Here is a 21,143-nt window from a genome sequence, read left to right as displayed (position 1 = left end):
TAAGGTTCAGGACTTTCACGAGAATTATCGCCTCTAACTTTGCCTTTTATAATACGCATGTTCTTACGCACAAGTGTTCTTCCGTTTGGGTGTAACAAAAGCTCTGAAGTGTGTGATCGAAGCTCTAGTTTACCTGACTTCATGTTCCACTGAACTTTAATGGTACGTGGAGTTGATACGTTCTGTTCTAAACAGAACACTTGCGTCTTATTGAATGGGAAGGCTTGTAGGGCTACAGAAGTAGATTTATGTCGTTCAATAGGGAACCTGCTAGTTCCTCTATGTGCCACGAGCTCCCGTATTTGGCAATAATTAATTTATTATAATCTGTCCCATGCCAATCTATCCAACGGTCATTTCAAGCTATATTTACACGTAGTACACATACATGAAGACAAAAAGTAAGCACACCTCTCTGCTCGTGCTTAAAAAATCTTTGATCAGCGTCCGCGGTGGCTCAGTGGTTATTACGCTCGGCTGCTGACCTGAAAGATGTAGGTTCGATCCCGGCTGCGGCGGTCGAATTTAGAGGGAGGCGAAATTCTGAAGGCCCGTGTATTGTGCGATGTCAGTGAACGTTGAAGAACCCCAGGAGCTCGAAATTTCTCGAGCCCTTCACTAAGGTGCCCCTCATAACCTGAGTCGCTTTGGGACGTTAAACACCCATAAACCAAACCAAATTCTCTGATGTTCTGATGCCACGACTTTTTTTTTCTATCAGATACGGTAATTAGACAATGTTCTGCAAGTAGCAACAAAACGAAATTTTTGTTATTATCTGTATTCCCGAAACACGTGCATAACGCTCCTCACGCTCCTTCCCCAAGCGTGGGGAGCCCTGTGCTCAATTTCTGGCACGGAGTGAGAAAAAATGGTCATTATCGCTTAGCCTATGTGTATTTTTTCTTGCGATAACGCCTTGATTACATAGCACCGAGTAATTGAAAATATTATCTCGGTTCACTCATACAGCATACGTCCACATTTCGTACAACGTTGACAAAGCCAACTCAGAAACATCACATCTCTGCATTGCCGTTAAAAAGCTGTGAGCAAGCAGTTTTTCGCTGTTATAAGCCATTAGTGAAGAACTCACATAGAACGGCTTGTTCGTCGGAAGCTTTATTTCGCTGGAAAGGATGGATTTTTTTTGTTGTGGCTGCCGTTGTTCTTTTTATGAAAAAAAAAAATAGCTGGCGTTCCGTGGTGCCTAGCTAGTGATGGGCACGTATACGAACACAATGCTCAAGACGCGAAGCAACACACACGATATTTCCCTGCTTTTTTTCTCTCGTTAGCCTATTTAGTCTCTTCCAGGCCGTTGAACGACATGCACACAAGCCGTACATCGTCCGTTTCATAATGCAGCGTTTCACACACTTTGGTATAACCGCAGAACCTCCTTTCGTTGAATGGACGGGCGAGCATGCGGCGTGGGCATCCCCCCCCCCCCCAACCCCCCTTTTATGGTGGCCAAGTTTCGTTCCATCAATGGAGCACTTCTTGATTTTATCTATTTACAGCCAATACCTGCACAGCCATTTTTTTTCTATTTACACAGGAAATCCGTACACCGCGAGTGCTTCTTCTATTACTTGCACCCAAAACTCGTGCACCTAGAGCGTTTTTATTACACTCTTCGCCCGAGACCAGTGGCGGTGTTTGACCGGGAGAAGGCCACATGTCTGGCCGAGTTCCTCTTGGCGCCGGAGGCTCCACGCGAGCAGGGAGCGGAGACGAGGCTGGAAACGGCGCTTCCCGAGTCCGCCTTGTGCGAACAACGGTGGCACAGGCGGGCCCGTAACGCCTGCAGCAGGTTCCGGTTGAAGAAGAGATAGATCCACGGGTTCACGCAGCTGTTGAGGCTGTTGAGCAGCATCAGGATGGTCACCGTGGCGTCTGCAGCAGTAGATGAGGGAGGGGAGAAAGAGGACATAGGCAATGGTATAACGTTCAGTAAAAAAAAAATGACAGGCGATTTAGCGTGGTTAACACAAACGAGCATTAGGTGGGTTTGCACTTCGATTTTTCCCTTCGGCTTCGGTTCGTGCCCTCGAGTGGCTTGGCAGGCTCCTTCTTTTACAGATTCCTTCTCTGCCTGTTTTAAAAATGCGCTTGTTCTTTGCTTTTCTTCCTTATTTTGGTGCTCGACTTACCCGTTCTGTTCGGTTTTTCTTCGAGTGTGCCCGCTTCACTTATACACTAGTTGGAGCCCAGCCGCCGTTCCGTGCAATATGAGTTAATCTTACCGGCACAGTACGGTAACATGGCATCGCATAAAATCTTAGGGTGAGATATGGTATGGTATGGTATGGTATGGTATGGTATGGTATGGTATGGTATGGTATGGTATGGTATGGTATGGTATGGTATGGTATGGTATGGTATGGTATGGTATGGTATGGTATGGTATGGTATGGTGTGCTATGGAATGGTATGGCGTATGGTATGGTATAGAATGGAATGGTATGGTATGGTGTGTTATGGTGTGGGACGTAGGATTTAACACTCCAAATCTGCAAATAGGCTACAGATTTATCTTGTGTTCCTTTTGATGCAAAGACAACACATCAATATTCCTCCGTACATCTTTGAACTGCGACCAACTACGGCTTGCCCCCGGGCTGCCAATCTCATCCGTGGACACAGTGTGCCTAGAGGCGAGGTTCGTTCTGCTCATAGAACCTGAAGGCCAGCATAATGTACCCACGGAATACTCACGACGATTCAACGGCCGTTGCACAGTGTGTGCCTCTTTTAGTTCCGTCCGATATCACGTGACAGGCACAATAGGGACGATCCGCTTTCATCCCATAATCATCCCGTATTCTTCGAACGACAGATGCTGCGACTTCTGCCGAAGCCTACTCAGATTTGCGCTGCAATATGCATGGGCAGCGATGCGGCTATTGTGACAGCGGACGAAGGGTCCTCCGAACGGGGTCCACGGACGTGTGTTGCGGTAGTATGACGCCCGTGACGCAAAATGATTTACGGCTCTCTCGGAAAGAAGAGAGCCATCGAGGGCAGCCTACGTTCCGCTTGAGTTCTACCTCATAAGAAATCTAGTACGGGATTCTGACATGAGGAGCACTCGAACATAGCTGTGTATTGTATTTCTGTTGGGCTTAGTAACGGTGCATGTTATTGTACTCCACAAAATTGTATTCGATGAAACATAAATAAATACAATAGCTAAATACATTTTTTGTGTTTCTGCACGCAATGGTGTGCTGCAGTGCTCATTAGTTGCTCTGATAGGTGGCGCCACCTGCTCCAATTTCAAGAAAAACCAAGGTCGTGCTGGAGCTCGTAGGAGCAGCTACAATAACATGCAATGGAAGCAAGTCGCCCAATCGGCTGCATTTTAAATTTGCTCCTGTATTAGTATCAGGAGGAGAGAGGATGTTTATGTTTTCTTTTTCGACGAAGCTTTAAAGTTGCTTGACTTTATTGTTCCCCAAGTTTAGGTTCCCTAGACACTATTAATCAGCGTAAAATCCCCGGCCCGCCATTCTCCCTGTCTCCCCAGGTATATCCCTAATTGCCGGCGTTAGATTACCTGAGGACTCCCTCATTTCGGTTTTCGTTCGCAGACCTCGGGCCCCTCAGCATTCTCTTCATCCTATATTCCGTGAAGAAACTCGATCTGCTCACGTGAAGGACGCTGCGAGAATTAATGCGCTGGCACTTTGTTTCTGTATTTTGTTGTTCTTAGCTTACTGTATCCTAAAGAAGAGCCGGATTAGCTCGGATAATGGAGGTTGACGTCCCGAGACAGAAATAAGTCATCCAGCAAAATTAGGCCGCTCTTGTTATCGCGGTTTCTTACACGTGGCGGATCGGTCCCCATTTGTGTGTGTGTGTGTTAAGTTATGTTTTATTTTCTTTTCTTTTCTTTTATTTTCCCTCTCCGCTTTGCCCAGAGTGAAAATTAATGCGGCAAGTTTCGAGTCCCCTTTAGTGAAATGATTGTATTTTACACAGCTGACTCTCATTATAAACATCATCAGTCGTTAAGCACGCGCAAGATGGGAACTGCCTGTGGAACAGTGTCTAACACACCGTAAACGCAGTGTTAGTATACAACAACTGCTTCGCTGAGAGCATTTCGCGCGTCCTTGAATTCAGCAGATGGAGAGGCAGTTTGCGCAGCCACGGAGCAGTTCTGTGCCAAGTGACCGGTGTGACAACGACTTAATGCTGGAATTACACGAGAGAGATACCGGCGAAAGCTTTCAATGAATTTTTTTGCGTTTAGCCGGCTCAGAAAAGCGGCGCTGAAACGAAAAGCCACAGCCACACAAATAGCTAACTTCCTCTCTGCCACCAGCTCGAAATCTGAGGAAAGATCTTGCTGAGCAGTTTGGCAGAAGCATTTTAAGACAAACCCTTCGTTCACCTTTCTTACATCAAGCAAGACAGGTAATTTCGTAGATAAGGTTTTCTTCAAAACTTTCTCTGTAGAAGCGAATGTTTTCCTCAAAAATACGATAATGGCCCGGTTAAACAATGAAGTGAAACGAAGACTAAAAGAAAACTCTTGTCAGGTCTGTACGAATCAGTGACAGCATTTTGTACTGAGACAGAATTTTGACAGCGGCAAAAAGCAAGTCCAGCTTACTGCAATAAACCGACTTATGGTTGAACAGGAATTACTAGAGGTTAGATTCGCTACCTGAGAGTATTTCCACGAGTCTTTTTTTGTTTTGTACTACAGAATACACCGACCAGTGTCATCTACCGTCAGGAACGTCAGTAGCTCATCTGCCAAGTTTAGTGTCTGGAATATATATATATATATATATATATATATATATATATATATATATAGAAGAAGGGGTCACAACCTTGCAATTATCTTAATTTAATACAGATTCTTGTGTATACCCTGAGGAAGGACGGTCCTCCGTCCGAAACTGTCTGTATTAAATTAAGATAATTGCAAGGTTGTGACCCCTTCTTCTACAAGTCTTCCTGGCCCATTGAACGACAAGACCTCCTGCAACTATATATATATATATAGCACAATAAGATAAACGTACTTGGTTGCTAGTTTAAATAAGATGCGAAATTGAGAAACGCTTCTTTTAAGTAAACATTTATTGGGAGTCGACGTTTCGGACAGAGCCTGTCCTTTTTCAAGACTTTTCAAAGGACAGGCTCTGTCCGAAACGTCGACTCCCAATAAATGTTTACTTAAAAGAAGCGTTTCTCAATTTCGCATCATATATATATATATATATATATATATATATATATATATATATATATATATATATATATATATATATATATATATATATATATATATATATATATATATATATATATATATATATATATATATATATATATATATACACACACCTATATATATATTCAAATTAAGCGCCAGGCAAACGAAGCAAAATAACATGCCCTCATTCATTCGAGACGCATTCTAGACGTTACGTCAGTGCGAACACAGATGACGAATATAAAATGCACACTTTCTGAAAGTTGTAATCGAATTATATACCGCATTCCTTTAAACCTTGATGTTAAAGTTTTTATGTACCGAAGGGGCTGGTCGATGACATTTATTAATATTGAAGTTGCTATCCGCCCAGAATCAAGGTTTTTCTACAGGGCATAACGACAACGAGGCTGTTACAGGTTACGTTTCTATGCGTAAATTTTTCAGCGAGCAACGTCAGTTTGTTTCAAGGCTCTATTCTTCTCGATGTTGCCCGCAATTGAAAGCCATCATGAACGGGGACATGGAAAAAATAAAAGAAGAAACGCCTTGAAGTGAACAATTTCAGCGTTTTTCTGACACAAGACGTCCTCCATACAGAACACTACCTCCAATTCTAACGCCCTGAATCTTCTGCAGGCTTGCTTAGCCTATGTAAGTACACACACTCAATGAAGAAATGTGTTCAGAATGCTGAAGCATGTATTTGTTACTCAAGTTAGCCTTGCCTTGAAGCACAAATAGCACCAGCGTATTTCGCAAGTGTCGCCGGCTGGGTGTAAATAGGCAGAATACTTGCGTCGTCGACACTCGCTTCATACACCAGTGGTACAGAATCTAACCCAAAGTGCCTGCCACACAAAGACCAAGGACGCATGTGGTTGACAGACACGTCAAATTGTACCTCTAGGTCCCAAATTTATCAATATACTCCATTCCCTGTACATGAGTGCGTTTGTATCCGCTATGCACCCTGGCCAATACCCCGCCGTGGGTATGTGCCATTAAGCCTGAGGACATCATTATCAAACGCGCCTGAGGAAGCACGCCATTGTATAAGGATAACAACAACAACACTTCTCTGCGGTGGCTCTGGCAATGGCCGAAACGACCTACTTGTTTAATAATAATAATAATAATAATAATATTAATAATAATAATAATAATGATAATAATAATAATAATAATAATAATAATAATAATAATAATAATAATAATAATAATAATAATAATAATAATAATTTTATTTCCCGTCAGGCAATACCATACATTTCCGGGCATGCCAAAGCCATCAGTGGCTTGTTGGGCAAAACCCGGCAGCAGGCGGCAAATCTCTTTTTTACCTACTCAGGAAAAACATTTCAAATTGACAATGTAAAAGGAAAAAAAACACTTCAAGGAAACACAATAAAGTCTTTAACAGCAGGAAATGATCAAGTGGTTTGCTTTGGGTTACTCACTAAAACCGAGAAAAAAAGAAGGTGATGAGAGCGCTATACCCTAAGAACACAAGAAAACACATCTGGAGCGCTTCTTCCTTTATCCCCACCTTTTGTATGCATCACTATCCCGAGACATTGTAGGTATAATAATAATAATAATAATAATAATAATAATAATAATAATAATAATAATAATAATAATAATAATAATAATAATAATAATAATAATAATAATAATAATAATAATAATAATAATAATAATAATAATAATAATAATAATAATAATAATACTTTATTGTGCACATTTTTCTCTCGTTTACATGCACGGTCCGCCTTAGCAGGCAGGGCTTGTGGGTGGGCGGGCAGATTAGCGAAGCGAAGTACAGATTCAATGGAGCTTTAGAAATAAACGTAACGTACGCATGCAAAAGAAAAAAAAGAAAAATACGCATAACAGACTCATGCAAAAACTAAAAATACAGGCATAAATCTTGTTGAACAATACAGTGAATACGTGCTAAACTCGACGCAGCAAAAGGAAGTACACACCACAAGTATCGAAGTAATGCACGTTTGCATTAATAAACAAAAACGTCAGCAGCAGATGTACACGCGGAAATAGAGAAGAACAAAAGGCAAATGCGAAGGCAAATGAAAGGCAAAAGGCAGAAAAAAGGCAGAGAGAAAAGGCATTTATACATAGGTGTCTGCTTGTGAAACTCTTGGAACAGGGAAAAAGTGACAACTAAGAAAAAGCAGATGAAAAGCGCCAGCTCTTTAGTTCTTTCCTGGATGCCTTCAGGCTGGTCATATTGCTTAGTTTAGGTGGTATAGAACTAAATATAAATGGAGTTTAGGCGGTATAGAATTGAACATAAATGGTGCATAGCAGTGTCCTATCATTCAGCAATTAAATTTAAAAAGGGCTTCTTATAACGAGCATTCTCTTGCAAAACACATTGTCAGTCCAGTCTGGGCATTTTTAAAGCATTACAAGGACACCAATGCTAAAAAAAAAGTATAACGCCAACCATCAAATGAAGTTTTTTTTTCTTCTTATGATTAGAGCAACTGTGAACGTTTACGCGATTCACGGAAAGTACCCGGGGCAAGCGTAACTCGCAACTTAGTCATTAAGGTGCGATTACCGTTAAATATATAAAACAGCCGGGTGCATGTACAGGACATCAACAAAAATAAAATAAATAATTTTAATGCAATAGGAAGCGGAGAGGGGCAATTTTACTCTCATACAACGTTGCCATGGTCTCGCTAATGGAATCCAGGTCATTTTTCCTCATGATAAAGCTTCTATTATTTCGCAGGCTACGACACCGTTGCACTTCTCGGGAATCTTTTATCTCCTGCGGCCGTGAGCCGACCCGCCCAGGCACTACAATGCGGAGGCAAATGCGCTCTTTCGTCGTTTCTGATTTTTTATTTGTTTGAAAGTGAGCGAGGGGAGAGTTGCCTCATCTCGCGTCTTTTATCTGCGTTGTATCAAGTTCACGCAGTCCTCACAGTTCTTATAAATCTGCGCATGCTCCTCGAGAATTCTTCGAAATACTTTTTCCACTGACGTCGAAGCGGGATATCGGGCTTTAGAAAACAGCATTTTTTTTTTTCAAGAAAAAAACACACTAGGTACAATGCACAATTTTTATGTCCTTAATTTTTATTCAGCTTGTTATTACCAGCCGCACCACGGAGCCAATCCTTGCAACAGTACGATCGTCTCATTCCACAAGCATGCAATGAATTGGGGGAAACTCCATAATTAACTGGAATTTTTATAAACCTTTACATTATATACTGTATTTGGTTTCGAAATGCACACTTTTGATGCTAACGCGAAAAAGAAAAGAGAAACACTAAGTGTTGCACTAAATAAAAGGACTTATTCAGGTTAAGGAAACGTGCTTAAGGTTGCAAGCTTCAGGAACGTTGCGACGTCATCAAATGTGGGAAGGAGGTTCAGCTTACTCTGCGTTCGCACCCTCGTTGTAATGAGGGGAATGAAGCGTTGTATTCCACACTTGACCGCTCCTCAAAACCTCGCGCTGAAGGAGAGAAGGATCCTTAAACAATAGCCGCCGCTCTCCTCGGTCTGAGGGTTTCTCAAGCGCTGTTCCATTATTAGAAGTTGACTGGCTTCAAGGACAGTCTGTGGCCGTACAGAGCGCTTCTTCGCGCATGCCTCCTTTCTTTCTTCTTTCCTCATTACATTCCTCTTCGCCTTCCAACTCACGCACCTTCCCGGACAGGGAAGCCGACCGGAATATTTGCTGGTTAACCTTCGGTCATCACCTTTTGTTCTCATGCCTGTGAAGTTTCCTGGAAGGTATTGAGCCGACACCTGCCCCAAGTGCCACCATCAACGTAGAAGATCTCCTCGGCATTAACGATCCATACACGTACCGACGTTTCGCAACTTACAACGCTTTTTTTTTTTCCTTTCGAACCTATTAAAAAGAAACCCGATTCCCCCAGAACGTATACGGCAAGCTCGCGGGTGCCAGGAATCATGTTGCTAGGGCTCGGCTCCGGAAGATAAAAGGCTTCATAAACCGAAACGTCGAATTCCTGGCGTTCCCTCATTTTCGATCGGAAGGAGTCGCTCGGCATCGAACATTGATTGGAAGCGCGGAATTGCCGCAACCGCCGACCACGAAAAGAGGCGAACAGCGGCAAAGAGCGGTGGTGCCGGGGACGCCGAACAAGTGGGCAAGATGTGGCACGGATCTAATTCGCGGTGAGGTACGCGTGCACCAGTGGAGACGGAGAGGGGGAGATGCGAGAGCGCAGGAGCCCGGAAACGCCGGGAATGCGACGAAGCATCTCGTTGCCTTGTAGCTTGCGCTTACTGCTGGGCAAATACTTGCGCACCGAAGACACAGAGCATCCAGAACAAATAGAGAAAGAAGAACATGTGGAGAGGGAGAGAAGATGTCTTGACCGGAAAGGCACCAGAGGCTGAGGGCCAGATGTCTTCCTGGATTCGTTCGTCGTCCAACTGCGACTGCTGTTTAACCCTTCGAACTGAATTTCCTGCGTCGGACAAGACGTGCGCAAGAACGGATGTGAAGAATAAGTTGCATAAAGCGGTATTATTGATCAGACTTCGAGCAAATGTTATTAAAAAAAAAGGAAATGCGTGAAAAAAATAGCTTCAATTTTCCTTATTGTTGTCATCATGGTCGTCATTATCGCCTAATTTGCCTCACACGCTGTCAAAACTATTAAAGGTAAACAAGAGGATGGATACAAGAACTGAAAGAGGCACACTACACATCCTCCAGAAAGCAACGCGGGCGTCAAGAGTATCAGTGAGAGAGAAAAAACGGAGGGGAGGGGGGGGGGGGGACAAATCGTGCGTTCTCTTTCGGAGCTAAGAAGTGCCTATACGAGAGCTGCGCGATTCATGTGAGGAATGTGTGTGGAGGAGCATGGCCTCAATAATGGCACCGTGGAGCCCACTCCTCCCCGCATGTCAAATACAAGGCGGACCTCAAGTGCTGTCACTGAGGCAGCCGGTGTAGCCCACGATCCCACCGGCAGCAAAGCTAAGCTATACGAGAGAACGCTCGGCATCCTGTTTTTGACCCACATCTTGCTGCCACCCATCACCGACTCTGCCCAGAAGCTCAGTACGGTTGTCCTAGGACCTGGTCAGTGACGCTAGTTCACCTGTACATTATACGAGTTGAGCTGACAAACCACCAGTTATATGTGTTGGAGGTGTAGTCTATATTACTGAGTGCAAAAAATGTTCGCACCTCCTCTCTTTGCTCCAAGGCGAAGAAACAACATTAGTAGGTGGACTCCGTTTTGCCCGTGGTAACATCAGTGCACTCTCTTCCAAGCCCCAACGTGATTAGAGGTTGCACTCTGTATGCAGTGCCCACTTGTGGACCCATATATACCTTATGGCTCGGGTCGCTTATGAGTGGTCTTCGTCAGAGCAAAAAAAAAAAAAAAGACGCTGGTATGCTGCATACCAAGAAAGGCCTCCAAGCACGTAAAACAGAATATAGCATGGCAAACAAAAAGCACAGCATGGCGCGCACGTAGCACGCTAAACAGAGCATATACTAAAGGACAACATCAATATCACCGCGCAACTGCTCCTCAAGAGGAAGCTGTGCCGCCGGGTGAACCTTGGTGGCAATATCGTGTGTCCCGGGACAATATTGCCTCGCGCTTACTTTACCGTAGGCCCTCGGGGCGTGCAAGAAATTAAGTCGATAAGAAGAGAGTGGAGCAAGAATCCAAAGATATGATAAAAAGAAAGACGGAGTGGAAGAGAGGCGCGAATCTGGGTGGCTCCCAGACACGTAGGCACTCTGGACGTTTTCGGCACTAAAGCCGAGGGGCTGCTCTATCCGTTGCATATATGTGCGGTTCGCCAGGTGCGCGCAACCGAACAAACTGCGCGAAACGTGCGATTAGTTCGTGTTATGTCCCTTGTGTCACATAATGTGCATCACTGCTGCAGTGACGTAGAAAAGGAATTTCGAAGCAACCAGTTTTCTTAAAAGGTTTTCCGTCGCTCTTTAAAGAAAGAGGCCCAAGGGGAGAAATAATCGCAAAAAGGCTTAAGACTGAGCGCGCCAGTCTCATTACTTATAAAAGCTAGCTAGCGAAAAGACGGAATTAAAACACGCTCATAAGAACGACGAAAGAAAAAATGTGTTCTTCTCGACTGTTTTTTCTTGGTGTACAAAGCAGCCTCACTGGTACTTGTACTTGGTAGTGTTTCTACTAGGGAGCAACTGATTTTTTATATTCGATGCACTAGGCACAAATTGAAGCTAGTTGAGCGTATTGTTTTTTTTTTGTCTGTTCCTCTGTTCTTGCGCAACATGTTAGGCGCATTACTGACTGGATGTTACTTTAAGAAAAGACAATTAACCCATAAATTAGGCCTTTTAAGCGACCCATTCGGTTTAAAAAAACAATCTTTTGCTGATGAATTGCCACTTTATTCAACCTTCTTACAAAGGGGCGCTGAGATCTTTCAGTTTAGTTTGTTTTCTTAGTAAAAAAACGATTTTATTGATATTTCTACCTATGTTAGTGTTTTTCCCGCCGCAAAAGACGCAAGAAAAAATTGGATTTATACTCAATTTTCTTATTTCTCGCCACGCGATTCAAACTCATGAAGCCAATACTAAAAGGACTCCGTCATCATCGTTTGCAGGAGGATAGCGGTCTACTAGCCTAACCGACGCGCGCGAAAAAAAAAAAGGTCTTTACGCACCGCAGTCTGCTTGTTAAAATGGGAGATGGTGGCGATACGTGTATTAAATATTTTAGGCTTTTTGTAGCTCATAAAAATTTCATTGTCACTAGAAGTAGTTGTTTGTCATTGAACAATGCTAATTTGTCGATGCAGGCCGACTTCAATTTCAGTGTCTCTAACAATGCACTCCGCTGTAAATCATTTGGTGTAATGTTTTGTGCCTAAGCCGTCTTGTTATGAGTTTTTAAGTCGAAATCAACATTTAACAGAATCAACATTTGGCCATCCCATTGTTTCAAAACTCGGTACTTAGGTGCCTGTCATGCCCTTTACCGCAGCCAAATGAACGGCCCAGATCACCTGAAAACTCGGAAAAGCAAACATGATAAACACGCCAGATAACTCACTGCACAGCTCATAAGTCGCACTACAAACTGATAATTTCTAAAGGATGATCACGTTCTGATACGAAGTTCAGCAACGGCCAAGCGTAGTGCGTTAACAAGAAGAAGGGTTGTGCATGAAGCATACTGCTTAACACTAAGCCCCAAACTCTACGCTGAACATGTTGAAATCCCCAGGAGAACTCAGGAAAACATGCTACTAACCCAACGCAGGTTTCATCAGCTTTGCTTTGCCAGCACCCCTAATTGCACAAACTTTCCCTCATGTAACCCTTTAAGCCTCTTTGTAGAATCCGTTTTTAAACCATTAAGCCGCTTTGTAAACAATTCTGTACAATGAGAACTCCGAACTGTTTTCTGAGAGAGCGCTGAACGCAGCAGAATTTGTTTGTTTCAGGCGAATTAACCATCGTTCATATTGCTAATAGGGTGATTTTTGCTCCAGCTAGCGAACGCAGCAAAGAATATTTCTCGAAACTATGAGTACCACATTCCCCATCATTTTCTTGCAGCCAGATTTTCCACCAGAACTAATTTCAGTTGTGTGTGCGTGCGTGTGTGCGTGTGTATATGCGTGCGTGTGTGTGTGCGTTCAATTGTGTGTGCATGCATGTGTGTGCGTGCGTGGTGCGTGCGTGTGTGTGTGTGTGTTTGTGTGCGTGCGTGTCTGTGCGTGTGCGTTTGTGTGCGTGTGTGTGTGTGTGTGCGTGCGCGTGCGTGCGTGCGCGTGCGTGTGCGTGCGTGTGCGCGCGCGCGTGTGTGTTTGTGTGTGTGTGTCTGTGCGCGCGCGCGTGTGTGTGTGTGTGTGTGTGTGTGTGTGTGTGTGTGTGTGTGTGTGTGTGTGTGTGTGTGTGTGTGTGTGTGTGTGTGTGTGTGTGTGTGTGTGTGTGTGTGTGTGTGTGTGAGCTACAAAAGAACAGAAAATGAAATGCAGGTTTCATTACCTAAGTCCATATCTGCAAACAGACTACGCAGACTCCAAGATAGTTGTCAGTATCCCTGAGGCCTGGCTACACCGCTATTCACCTCAAATAGTTGATCACAGAGTTCCTTTCGGCACTGATTTTATGTGTTTGAATGGAGTCGAGGGAGAAATTAGATGAATTTTTATAGCAAATTTTCTCAGCAACAGATGTTTCTTTTCTTGCCGAACAAACATCATCATCCAGAAAGAGCCGCAAATTTGTTTTTTTTTGTTGTTGTTGTTATTGCTTAAAACAAGAAAAATAAAGAAAGATTGAGAATTTCTCCAAAACACCCTGGTTCAGACATAGTTTTATTGATTCGTGGTATGTAGGGTTTAACGTCCAGAAGCAACTCAGGCTATGAGCGCCTGAGGGCCGCCGTAGTGGAGGGCTTCTGATTAATATAGACCACATGGGGACATATACGTGGGGTGACAGCCCACAGCACCAGGGTGCTTTTTGCAAGTTCGCCTTTATCTAGACTGAAACAAACAAAATTATTATATTTATAACAGCAAACAGTGCGAAAGACGTAGACGGAAGCAGAAAAAAAAAAAAACAGGACAAGCGCTGACCGGCGTCAGCACTTGTCTTTTGTTTTCTCCGCATCCTTCAACATTTTTCGCGCTTTTTGCACTTAAAAAATTTGTTCTTGAGGCTTTACGCTTTATGCTTTATGAGGGTTAACGTCTCAAAGCAATTCAGGCTATGAGAGACCCCGTAGTGAAGGGTCCGGAAATTTCTACCGCCTGGGATTCTTTAACGTGCACTGACATCGCACAGTACACGGGCCTCTAGAATTTCACCTTCATCGAAATCTGACCGCCGCGGCCGAATCTGCGTCTCTCGGGTCGGCAGCCAAGCGCCATAACCACTGATCCACCATCTCGCCCGCCTGGCCGTAGTGTTGAAAATAATTACATGCTTTTGTGCGAAACCTATACAGCCGGATGAAAAAAAAAAAACGGGGGCGTTTTAGTTTCTACCTTTCGTTGCTCTTTCACAAGTCATTTGGTACCTTTTTTTACAACCATTAGTTTGTTTTTTAGTGTCCTCTGGCAGTCGAAAAGCCGAAACAGACCAAGTAGCCTTCCACGTGAAAATGACTCTTCCGGTGTATGGGGTGCTAAAATTCCTGCGTGCTCTTTAGATTTTCTCTTGCTTTCAATGCCCCATATTTCGACAAGAACTTTCGCCTTCACGCGAAGCAGTCGTTGGTAGCCGTTTCGCCATGTCTTTCAATCTGCTCTTCGTCGTTCGAATAATTAGGCCGCACTCGAACTCGGTCTCGACGTAATTTCCGCGCGCCTGCCTTTTATTGCCTGGTTGATTACACCTCTTCATTTCGAATCCATAAAATGCTACACTTAACCAGAAATGGCGCTGCCGGTAGAATTTTGGAGGGAGGTAGAATATCGAGAACAGGAAGCTTCCACTGCACATCAGTGCCAGCATGTCGTACTGCTGTTCAGCTAATGTTCACTGATTTTATTCCCAGCCGGTAGGGGGCTCATTTCGTTGGAGAGAAGTAACGAGAAAGTGTTCGATTATTGAACTTTTCGTACGGTCTAGAGATCCACGGGCAATCAAAGTGGATTGGCCCGGAGCCCTCTAGCACATTTTAGCCATAACCTGCTGTGCCACGAAACTCAATAATTCGATGAGAATAAAAGCTGGAGTTACAGGCGAAAAGCTCATACGCTACGCAGATGTTTTTCTGATCAGAAAACACTTCCATTTTCGCAGGAGAGTGCGAGGTGCGAAGGGAAAAAGAAAAAATGAAGGGCAAGGATGTTTTGGGTTACGAAGCAAACGTCTTACCGCAGTGATTCACCTCCCCATTTCGGTCTTATCGACGAGGATGACTGGACATATATGTGGTCGTATATCTTCATTCTGGAGAGATGCCTTACCCCCTGCTTGCTTGCCTTCTACAATACTTATAAGACGCATGCCCACCCGCGCATCCGCTTTCATTCACGCAAACCGATCAGAAGACGGGCAGTGAGTTTGAATGGTCCAAGCCTCCTTTGCAACGCTTTCTAAAGTTTAGAGACGGGCTCACTCATTCAAAACAGGTTTCTTACCTTTGCATTTCTTCTCTCTACTAATCGCACTCGACGTTACTCACTTTGTAACTTTGCAGTGTTACCCATATAGAGGAATCTAATAACAGGCCCAATTGCCTATTTGCTGATCGCCGATTACTAGACTGATAAATGCAACAAACAGAAAATTTCATAGGTTATTAGATTACCTGTCACTGTGATCTATCATTTGTATAGCCATCTTCTTTACACAAAACTCCGTTTTAAGCACTCGCGCTCTCACGCCCTTTGGAAACGCATCCACATCATAAGAACGAGTAGAGCCTAAAAACATCTGTACTTACCATATGTGAATAGAAAACCTTCAATCTGCTTCCTCTGAACAGTGTAGGTACGAACATGTTTTCCTGTGGCATTCTAACTGAACAGGGCATGTGTTATGGAGCTGTTCATGTTTCAAATTGTGCCTATTCCTCCTTATTAGATTTATTTAAACCCATTTCAGGTGTGTCTTTGCAGCCGGTGTCATCGCTTCGGCGGACGCGGTTGTTGCGATGCGCGCCTGTTCTTTCACTGTTTCCTCTCAGACCTTCTCTCTATCGCCATGTGGCAGCGGTTGTGGCACAGCTCGAGCCAGTAGGCATTCCCGTGTAATTTTTCTTTCATCCTTCTTTCACTCGCAACAACAACAACAACAAACACAACAACAACAACATAATTTGGTTTCGAGTTGCGGCGCTAGGGCATCCCGCTGCCGCCTGCTGTTATTCTATTTCATTATGTAACCACCTCGGTTACCATAGCAACCACTGGGTTACGATTCGCGTTATGACGCATAACGCTGAGACTCGAAACTCGAGAAGTAAGCTTAACGCCCCAATAACAGCCCTTAGCAAGAGTTTCTTTTTTTACCGTTCACATGAAACACGAGTCCCTTCGAATCACGTTGGCTAGTGGAATAAAATCAGGCTAGTCCGGTGCACAAATTGTCTGCGGATTTGGCTGCGGCTTTTCTTCGATTATGGCTGCCGCCGAACGGGGCTGTTCTTCAGCCGGCGGTTCTCGTCACGTTACATGGTCGACCGAAGTGCGCGTTTGACACGGGCGGGCACCGTCATCTTTTATCCCGCGCTCAATAAAGAAAGGGCGAAGTGGCGCGAGCAATTTTTAGCACGCTGGCCGCAAATGCGACCGATCTACCATGTCGGCGACGGCAGAATGACGGCGCCGCTCCTTTGTCAACTCCGCCCTCTCTCAATATAACGGTACGGTTCATATGACAAAAAAAAAAAAGTAGTACTCCTACGCCTTACCCTCTCCCCATTCATTCAATAGGCTCGTCTTTCGTTCGAAGACTGCCCTTCTAGGCCTCACCTAATTTCGTTCGGTTTTCTTTGACCGCTACACTTAAAATATGACCAAAGAAGCGCGCCATTTTTATTCATTCCGTTGTATTTTTGCTGTATTACCAAGCCGTACTCGTATAACGAAGTATAGCTCTCGATTTCAGCATCTCACTGAACTTATCTTCTGTAAAGGAAAAATTTGCTTGTTAAACAGCCTTAATGAACGTGTTCCTCGTAGCTTTCTCCTGAGACAGTGGATTTATTCACTGCTTAAACTTCATCTATTCCCGCATGACTGCTAGAGATGTTCGCCAGATTGCCTCTATTAGCGAGAAGCATGCGGAATTTAGATCAGCACCGACTCCCGTATCTATTTAAGCCGCTTAAACGTAATGCGGTATCGTCAGTACTTGACTAGACACTAGCGGGTGCAGTGGTGTTGGGTGCCCTTTTTAGCAAGAAATCACGCAAGAAAAAAAGAAACGAAGAGAAAGATAGAAAGAGACAAAAGGACGGAAAGGCAGGGAGGTTAAGCAGGCAATGCCCAGCAGGCTACCTTACACGTGGGGAGGGCAACAAAGGCTGGAAAAAAGGAAAAAGAGCGGCTACGAAATGAGATTTTTAAGCGTTCATCGACCACTATGACATGGGGACAGAGGGCGCACACTTAAAGCTTAAAGTCTATAGACGAAAACGAAAAAAAAAATCGAAAGAACGCAAAAAGGGAATAGATTGGATTGCATCATCGCTGTAACCGCATTGAAAATTACGGAACGATTAGCAATTTGATGCGACAATCCTGCGAAAACAGCCGGATTTATCCTCGATTATTACGTTGATTCTTTTACTCCCCTGAAAGCTTTTACTCTAAGCCGAGGCTTCCCACACGCGACGTAATTTTTATGGGAGGCTGAAGGCCGGCAATGGTATGTCGAGGTTGGCAATGGACGGGTTGAGAGCGGCGGGCGAAGTTGGCCGAAGGGTGGAGGTGGAAATAGGAAGCCCCTCGCTTGGGCGGGATGGTCCATTTCAACAGACACAGGATTTCCGGTGGGGGAGGGGAGGTGGGGGAGGAGGTTCAGTAGCATTGCTTTTGCAGTAAAGCAGGGAGAGAGAGAGGGGGGAAAGGAGAAGAATAAACTAAGGCCGCTGCAAAATCCAGGCTCGAGTTTACACCCTCCTCCCACGCTCGCGTAAAAGTGGGATGGCTAGGCACAGTGATAGAGCAGAGACAAGTTACAACACGACCAGTGTGCGACTCGAGGCTGTAAACCAGGGCTGTAAACTCGAAACGAAATCGAAAATGCTATAAAAACCGTCTGCATCGGACGAAGACGAAAAATCTCCCAGGAAGCAAGTGGCACTAACATGCGCACAGCGAATTTGTGTTAACATCGGATATTCATAGCATGCATAGAGTTATGATGAAAAGAAGCGGCTTAGAATAGAAGTTTGCATTGGAAGCCAAGAGCACATGCACCACGGCGTTTATTAGCAAAGACGCGGTGCTAGAAACTACAGGGCGTCTTCCTTACGTGCGTTTCTTTTCCTTTCTTTTTAACGCACTGATATTAACAACGGTGTTTTGAATGCTAGCGGCAAATTTGTCACGGAGAAGGAAAACCGCGTTGTACATTCAAGGGTCAGCATGTAATGTCCGATTTCGGGCTTGCTAGATAAGATCCACGGCTTTCAGAAAATCCGGATAACGGCTCCCGTGCTATCCATGTTGGAACACTGCTACATCGGTCTTTACATCGTCGCACTTCTTTCCGCTGATCTTTTACCTGTGACGTTTCTAGTGGCTTAGACTGTGCAGCCAGCTTAGACTGTGCGGCACCTCTGTGAACGGTGAGGACTTAGGGATACGGGTGACATGCTAATTATGTGTCCAGTAGCAGATGTGTAAGCCTCTGTGAGCTCTTAGTAAGAGACACTTGAAGTCTTGGTTATAGCGCTTGTCTAAGAGAGATTTTTCTCCTGTTTTTATCGATAGTATTGATAATCTTTCCTCTTTTTTACCGAAGAAGGTAATAGACAAACTGAATTCTCCCACCCTGCTTCAAACCTCGATCTCTGCGCAGCGTGCCGTTTCAAACAGAACAAGCCCTTCAGTAAAGCGTGCCTCATTCCAAGACACTGGTGCTTCAACGCCTGCAGTTTGTTTGCCAACCTATAATCTCTAGGCCTCGTGTTTCCTTTATGAAGTGTCATTTGTGAATTGCAGACAGCAATTGAGGCTACTTTGGCTCGGTGCACTTCAGATAGGAGTGTCTGACCAGCTGCGAGAGTCCCTGGAAATCTCCTCACGTTTCTCGAAAGTGCTCAGTCGTTGTCCCTCGCATTGTGCCGTGGTTACGCTACCCCCTTCCGTAGGAAGCAGTACACCGACTCCGCGGTCGCGCCTGTCGATTTCAGCGAGTTCTCTGAGCGGACGTGGTTGGTTAACCTTTCCCGAGTGGTCGGAGTCCTCTTCGATTGCGCGACGAAAGCGGCGACGAACAACGGAAGTAAATTACAGCTCGCGAACTCTTGTTACATGCCGGCGTGTGGTTCCACCCTAATTACATATTTAACGAGGTAAAACATCGTGGAAGGAGAGTCCAAACACCGGCGGGGGCGGAAGTAGGTTACACCCTCAAGCCCCGAGGGGGACGGCGCTTGTGACAGCTGGCGCGCGCGCTCTGCCGCTCTAACCTCATAATCAACGAGAAACGACGGCGTGGAAGCAGCGGCTGCCGGGCAGAGGGAATTGAAGGGAACGTAACACACTCTCCGCTCTACCTCGTGAGCGGCCAGGAGAAACTGCGAAGGTAAGGGCAGGAAGATTTTTTTTTTTTTTAGTCTGCGCTCCCTTAATACTGCGAAAACTGCTGCTCACGCCTTCGTACTCTTGCCTTACAGCCGTCGCTGAATCTTGCGTTACGCAGTGCTCACTGTTCAGTCATTTTTAATGCATTGTTGCTATCTTTTGCAGCGCAGCTTAGCGATGTCTAACTGCTGCGGTAAAAGCACGGCTACAGTCTCTTCACAGCATGTCATTTGTAGCAAAATAAAGAGCCTTCTACATGATGCGTTCGTGCATCTGAGGTTCTATTCACTTTCTCAGAAGTCTGTCGTTAGACCAAGGCTACTTGTGTTGAAGAAAAGGCACATATATTATCTGATTGCTTATAGCCCACACAGGGTTGCGTGCACATATTCTTATAGGTCTTGAAGATAAAAGCTGGGCTATTTGGTTTGTATTTGCCGTTCTGTAACAGCGCGAAAAACGACAGGCAGGTGTGTTAAAGTAATGCAGTGGTATTCTCTCCACGAAGCAGTAATTGTCAGGCTGCCTAGATCACGTCGTTTCTATAGCTTTCGGTGAAAGTTGATTACTTGTCACCAGTTCTGCTTGCGTATAATTAGCGTTAGGGATGTAAGCTAGTATAAACGGAGCACTTTAGCTTTTGAAGAAGGCAGGCCCAGGGAGAATGGTTTCGTCTATACTCTGAGGAATCCACCAGCAAATAAACAACAGAAAAGAAAAGACATCGAATTCATTTTTAGGTTGTTTAGGTTGTTTTGCCTTGTCACAGCTTACCAACTAGCTCTTTTATGTAACCCTTTTTGAGCACTAATGAGCATAAACTTCGAGTGAAATTTTCGGACTGCTGTCAGCAAAAACGTCTATCATTAAACTCAAGACCCTTGCCGTGCGGTAGCTGCAAGCCTAAGTATGCTAATGATTGCTGCAAACAGTGTGTGCGCCTGCCAAACATCTACTTTTGGCTTCCTAGAGTTAAGAAAAAGTCTTAAGTCTCGTAAAATTAGCGCTTCCAGAAATAAGATTAGCATTTATGAATGTACTCTACCGTGTAAGTCCAGCAAACTTTACCTACAGTAGACAAAAACGGTAAGTAAACGCGAGGCAGTGAAGGACTTAGGAATGTTGAGGACGACATGAATATTGCAGCGCACGGTTAGTATGGTTTAGGTGGCCTAATCAAGCTATGTTTACAGTGTTGTTTCCACGATACTGGAAACTAAATACAAAAAAAAGAGTTCTTTGAGAACAATTGAGCAAGAGGTTAATACCATCTTTTCACGCTGTTAAAGAAAACAACACTGGCTTAGCGAGTGTTTTCTCCCATAACTGAAGTAAATAACGGTGTTCTCATCAAACCCGAACAAAGTAAGGGTTTAGGGACCTAGTCAGGTATACAGTACCTTTTGTCCCTGTTCCTGTAGCTTTCTGTGCACAAAAAACTACGCAAAATAAAAAAAAAATAAAATGAAATGAAAAGTCAGACAAAGCTGGAGACTGTGATAGTCTAGACGCACGCGGAGTCGGGGCAGAGCTCTAAAAATACCTTGCAGAGTTGCTCAAGGGGAAAGCTCGGTACAAAAACTGTGACGCGGCGCTGTGATAACGCAGGATAACCGGAGCGATGATGAACGTGCTAGATATAAGC

General features: G+C 44.4%; 1 protein-coding gene across 1 annotated transcript in view; it reads right to left on the bottom strand.

The window, feature by feature from the left end:
• Positions 1–1,478: 1,478 nt before the first annotated feature.
• LOC149342243 (oxytocin receptor-like) overlaps positions 1,479–21,143 on the bottom strand; it is a 78,971-nt gene continuing 59,306 nt past the window's right edge. The window contains exon 2 of the mRNA XM_089542128.1: positions 1,479–1,899. Within this exon, the coding sequence (XP_089398254.1) occupies positions 1,631–1,899 (269 nt within the window). The 3' untranslated portion in view covers positions 1,479–1,630. The remainder of the gene's footprint in view (positions 1,900–21,143) is intronic.

Source organism: Amblyomma mixtum, chromosome 5 (genome assembly GCF_055824585.1).
Source record: "Amblyomma mixtum isolate Tamu chromosome 5, ASM5582458v1, whole genome shotgun sequence".
In the NCBI taxonomy this organism is placed as follows: Eukaryota; Metazoa; Arthropoda; class Arachnida; order Ixodida; family Ixodidae; genus Amblyomma; species Amblyomma mixtum.
The sequence above is the reverse complement of the archived record's forward strand: the minus strand, read 5'-3'. Positions and strand labels throughout refer to the sequence as shown.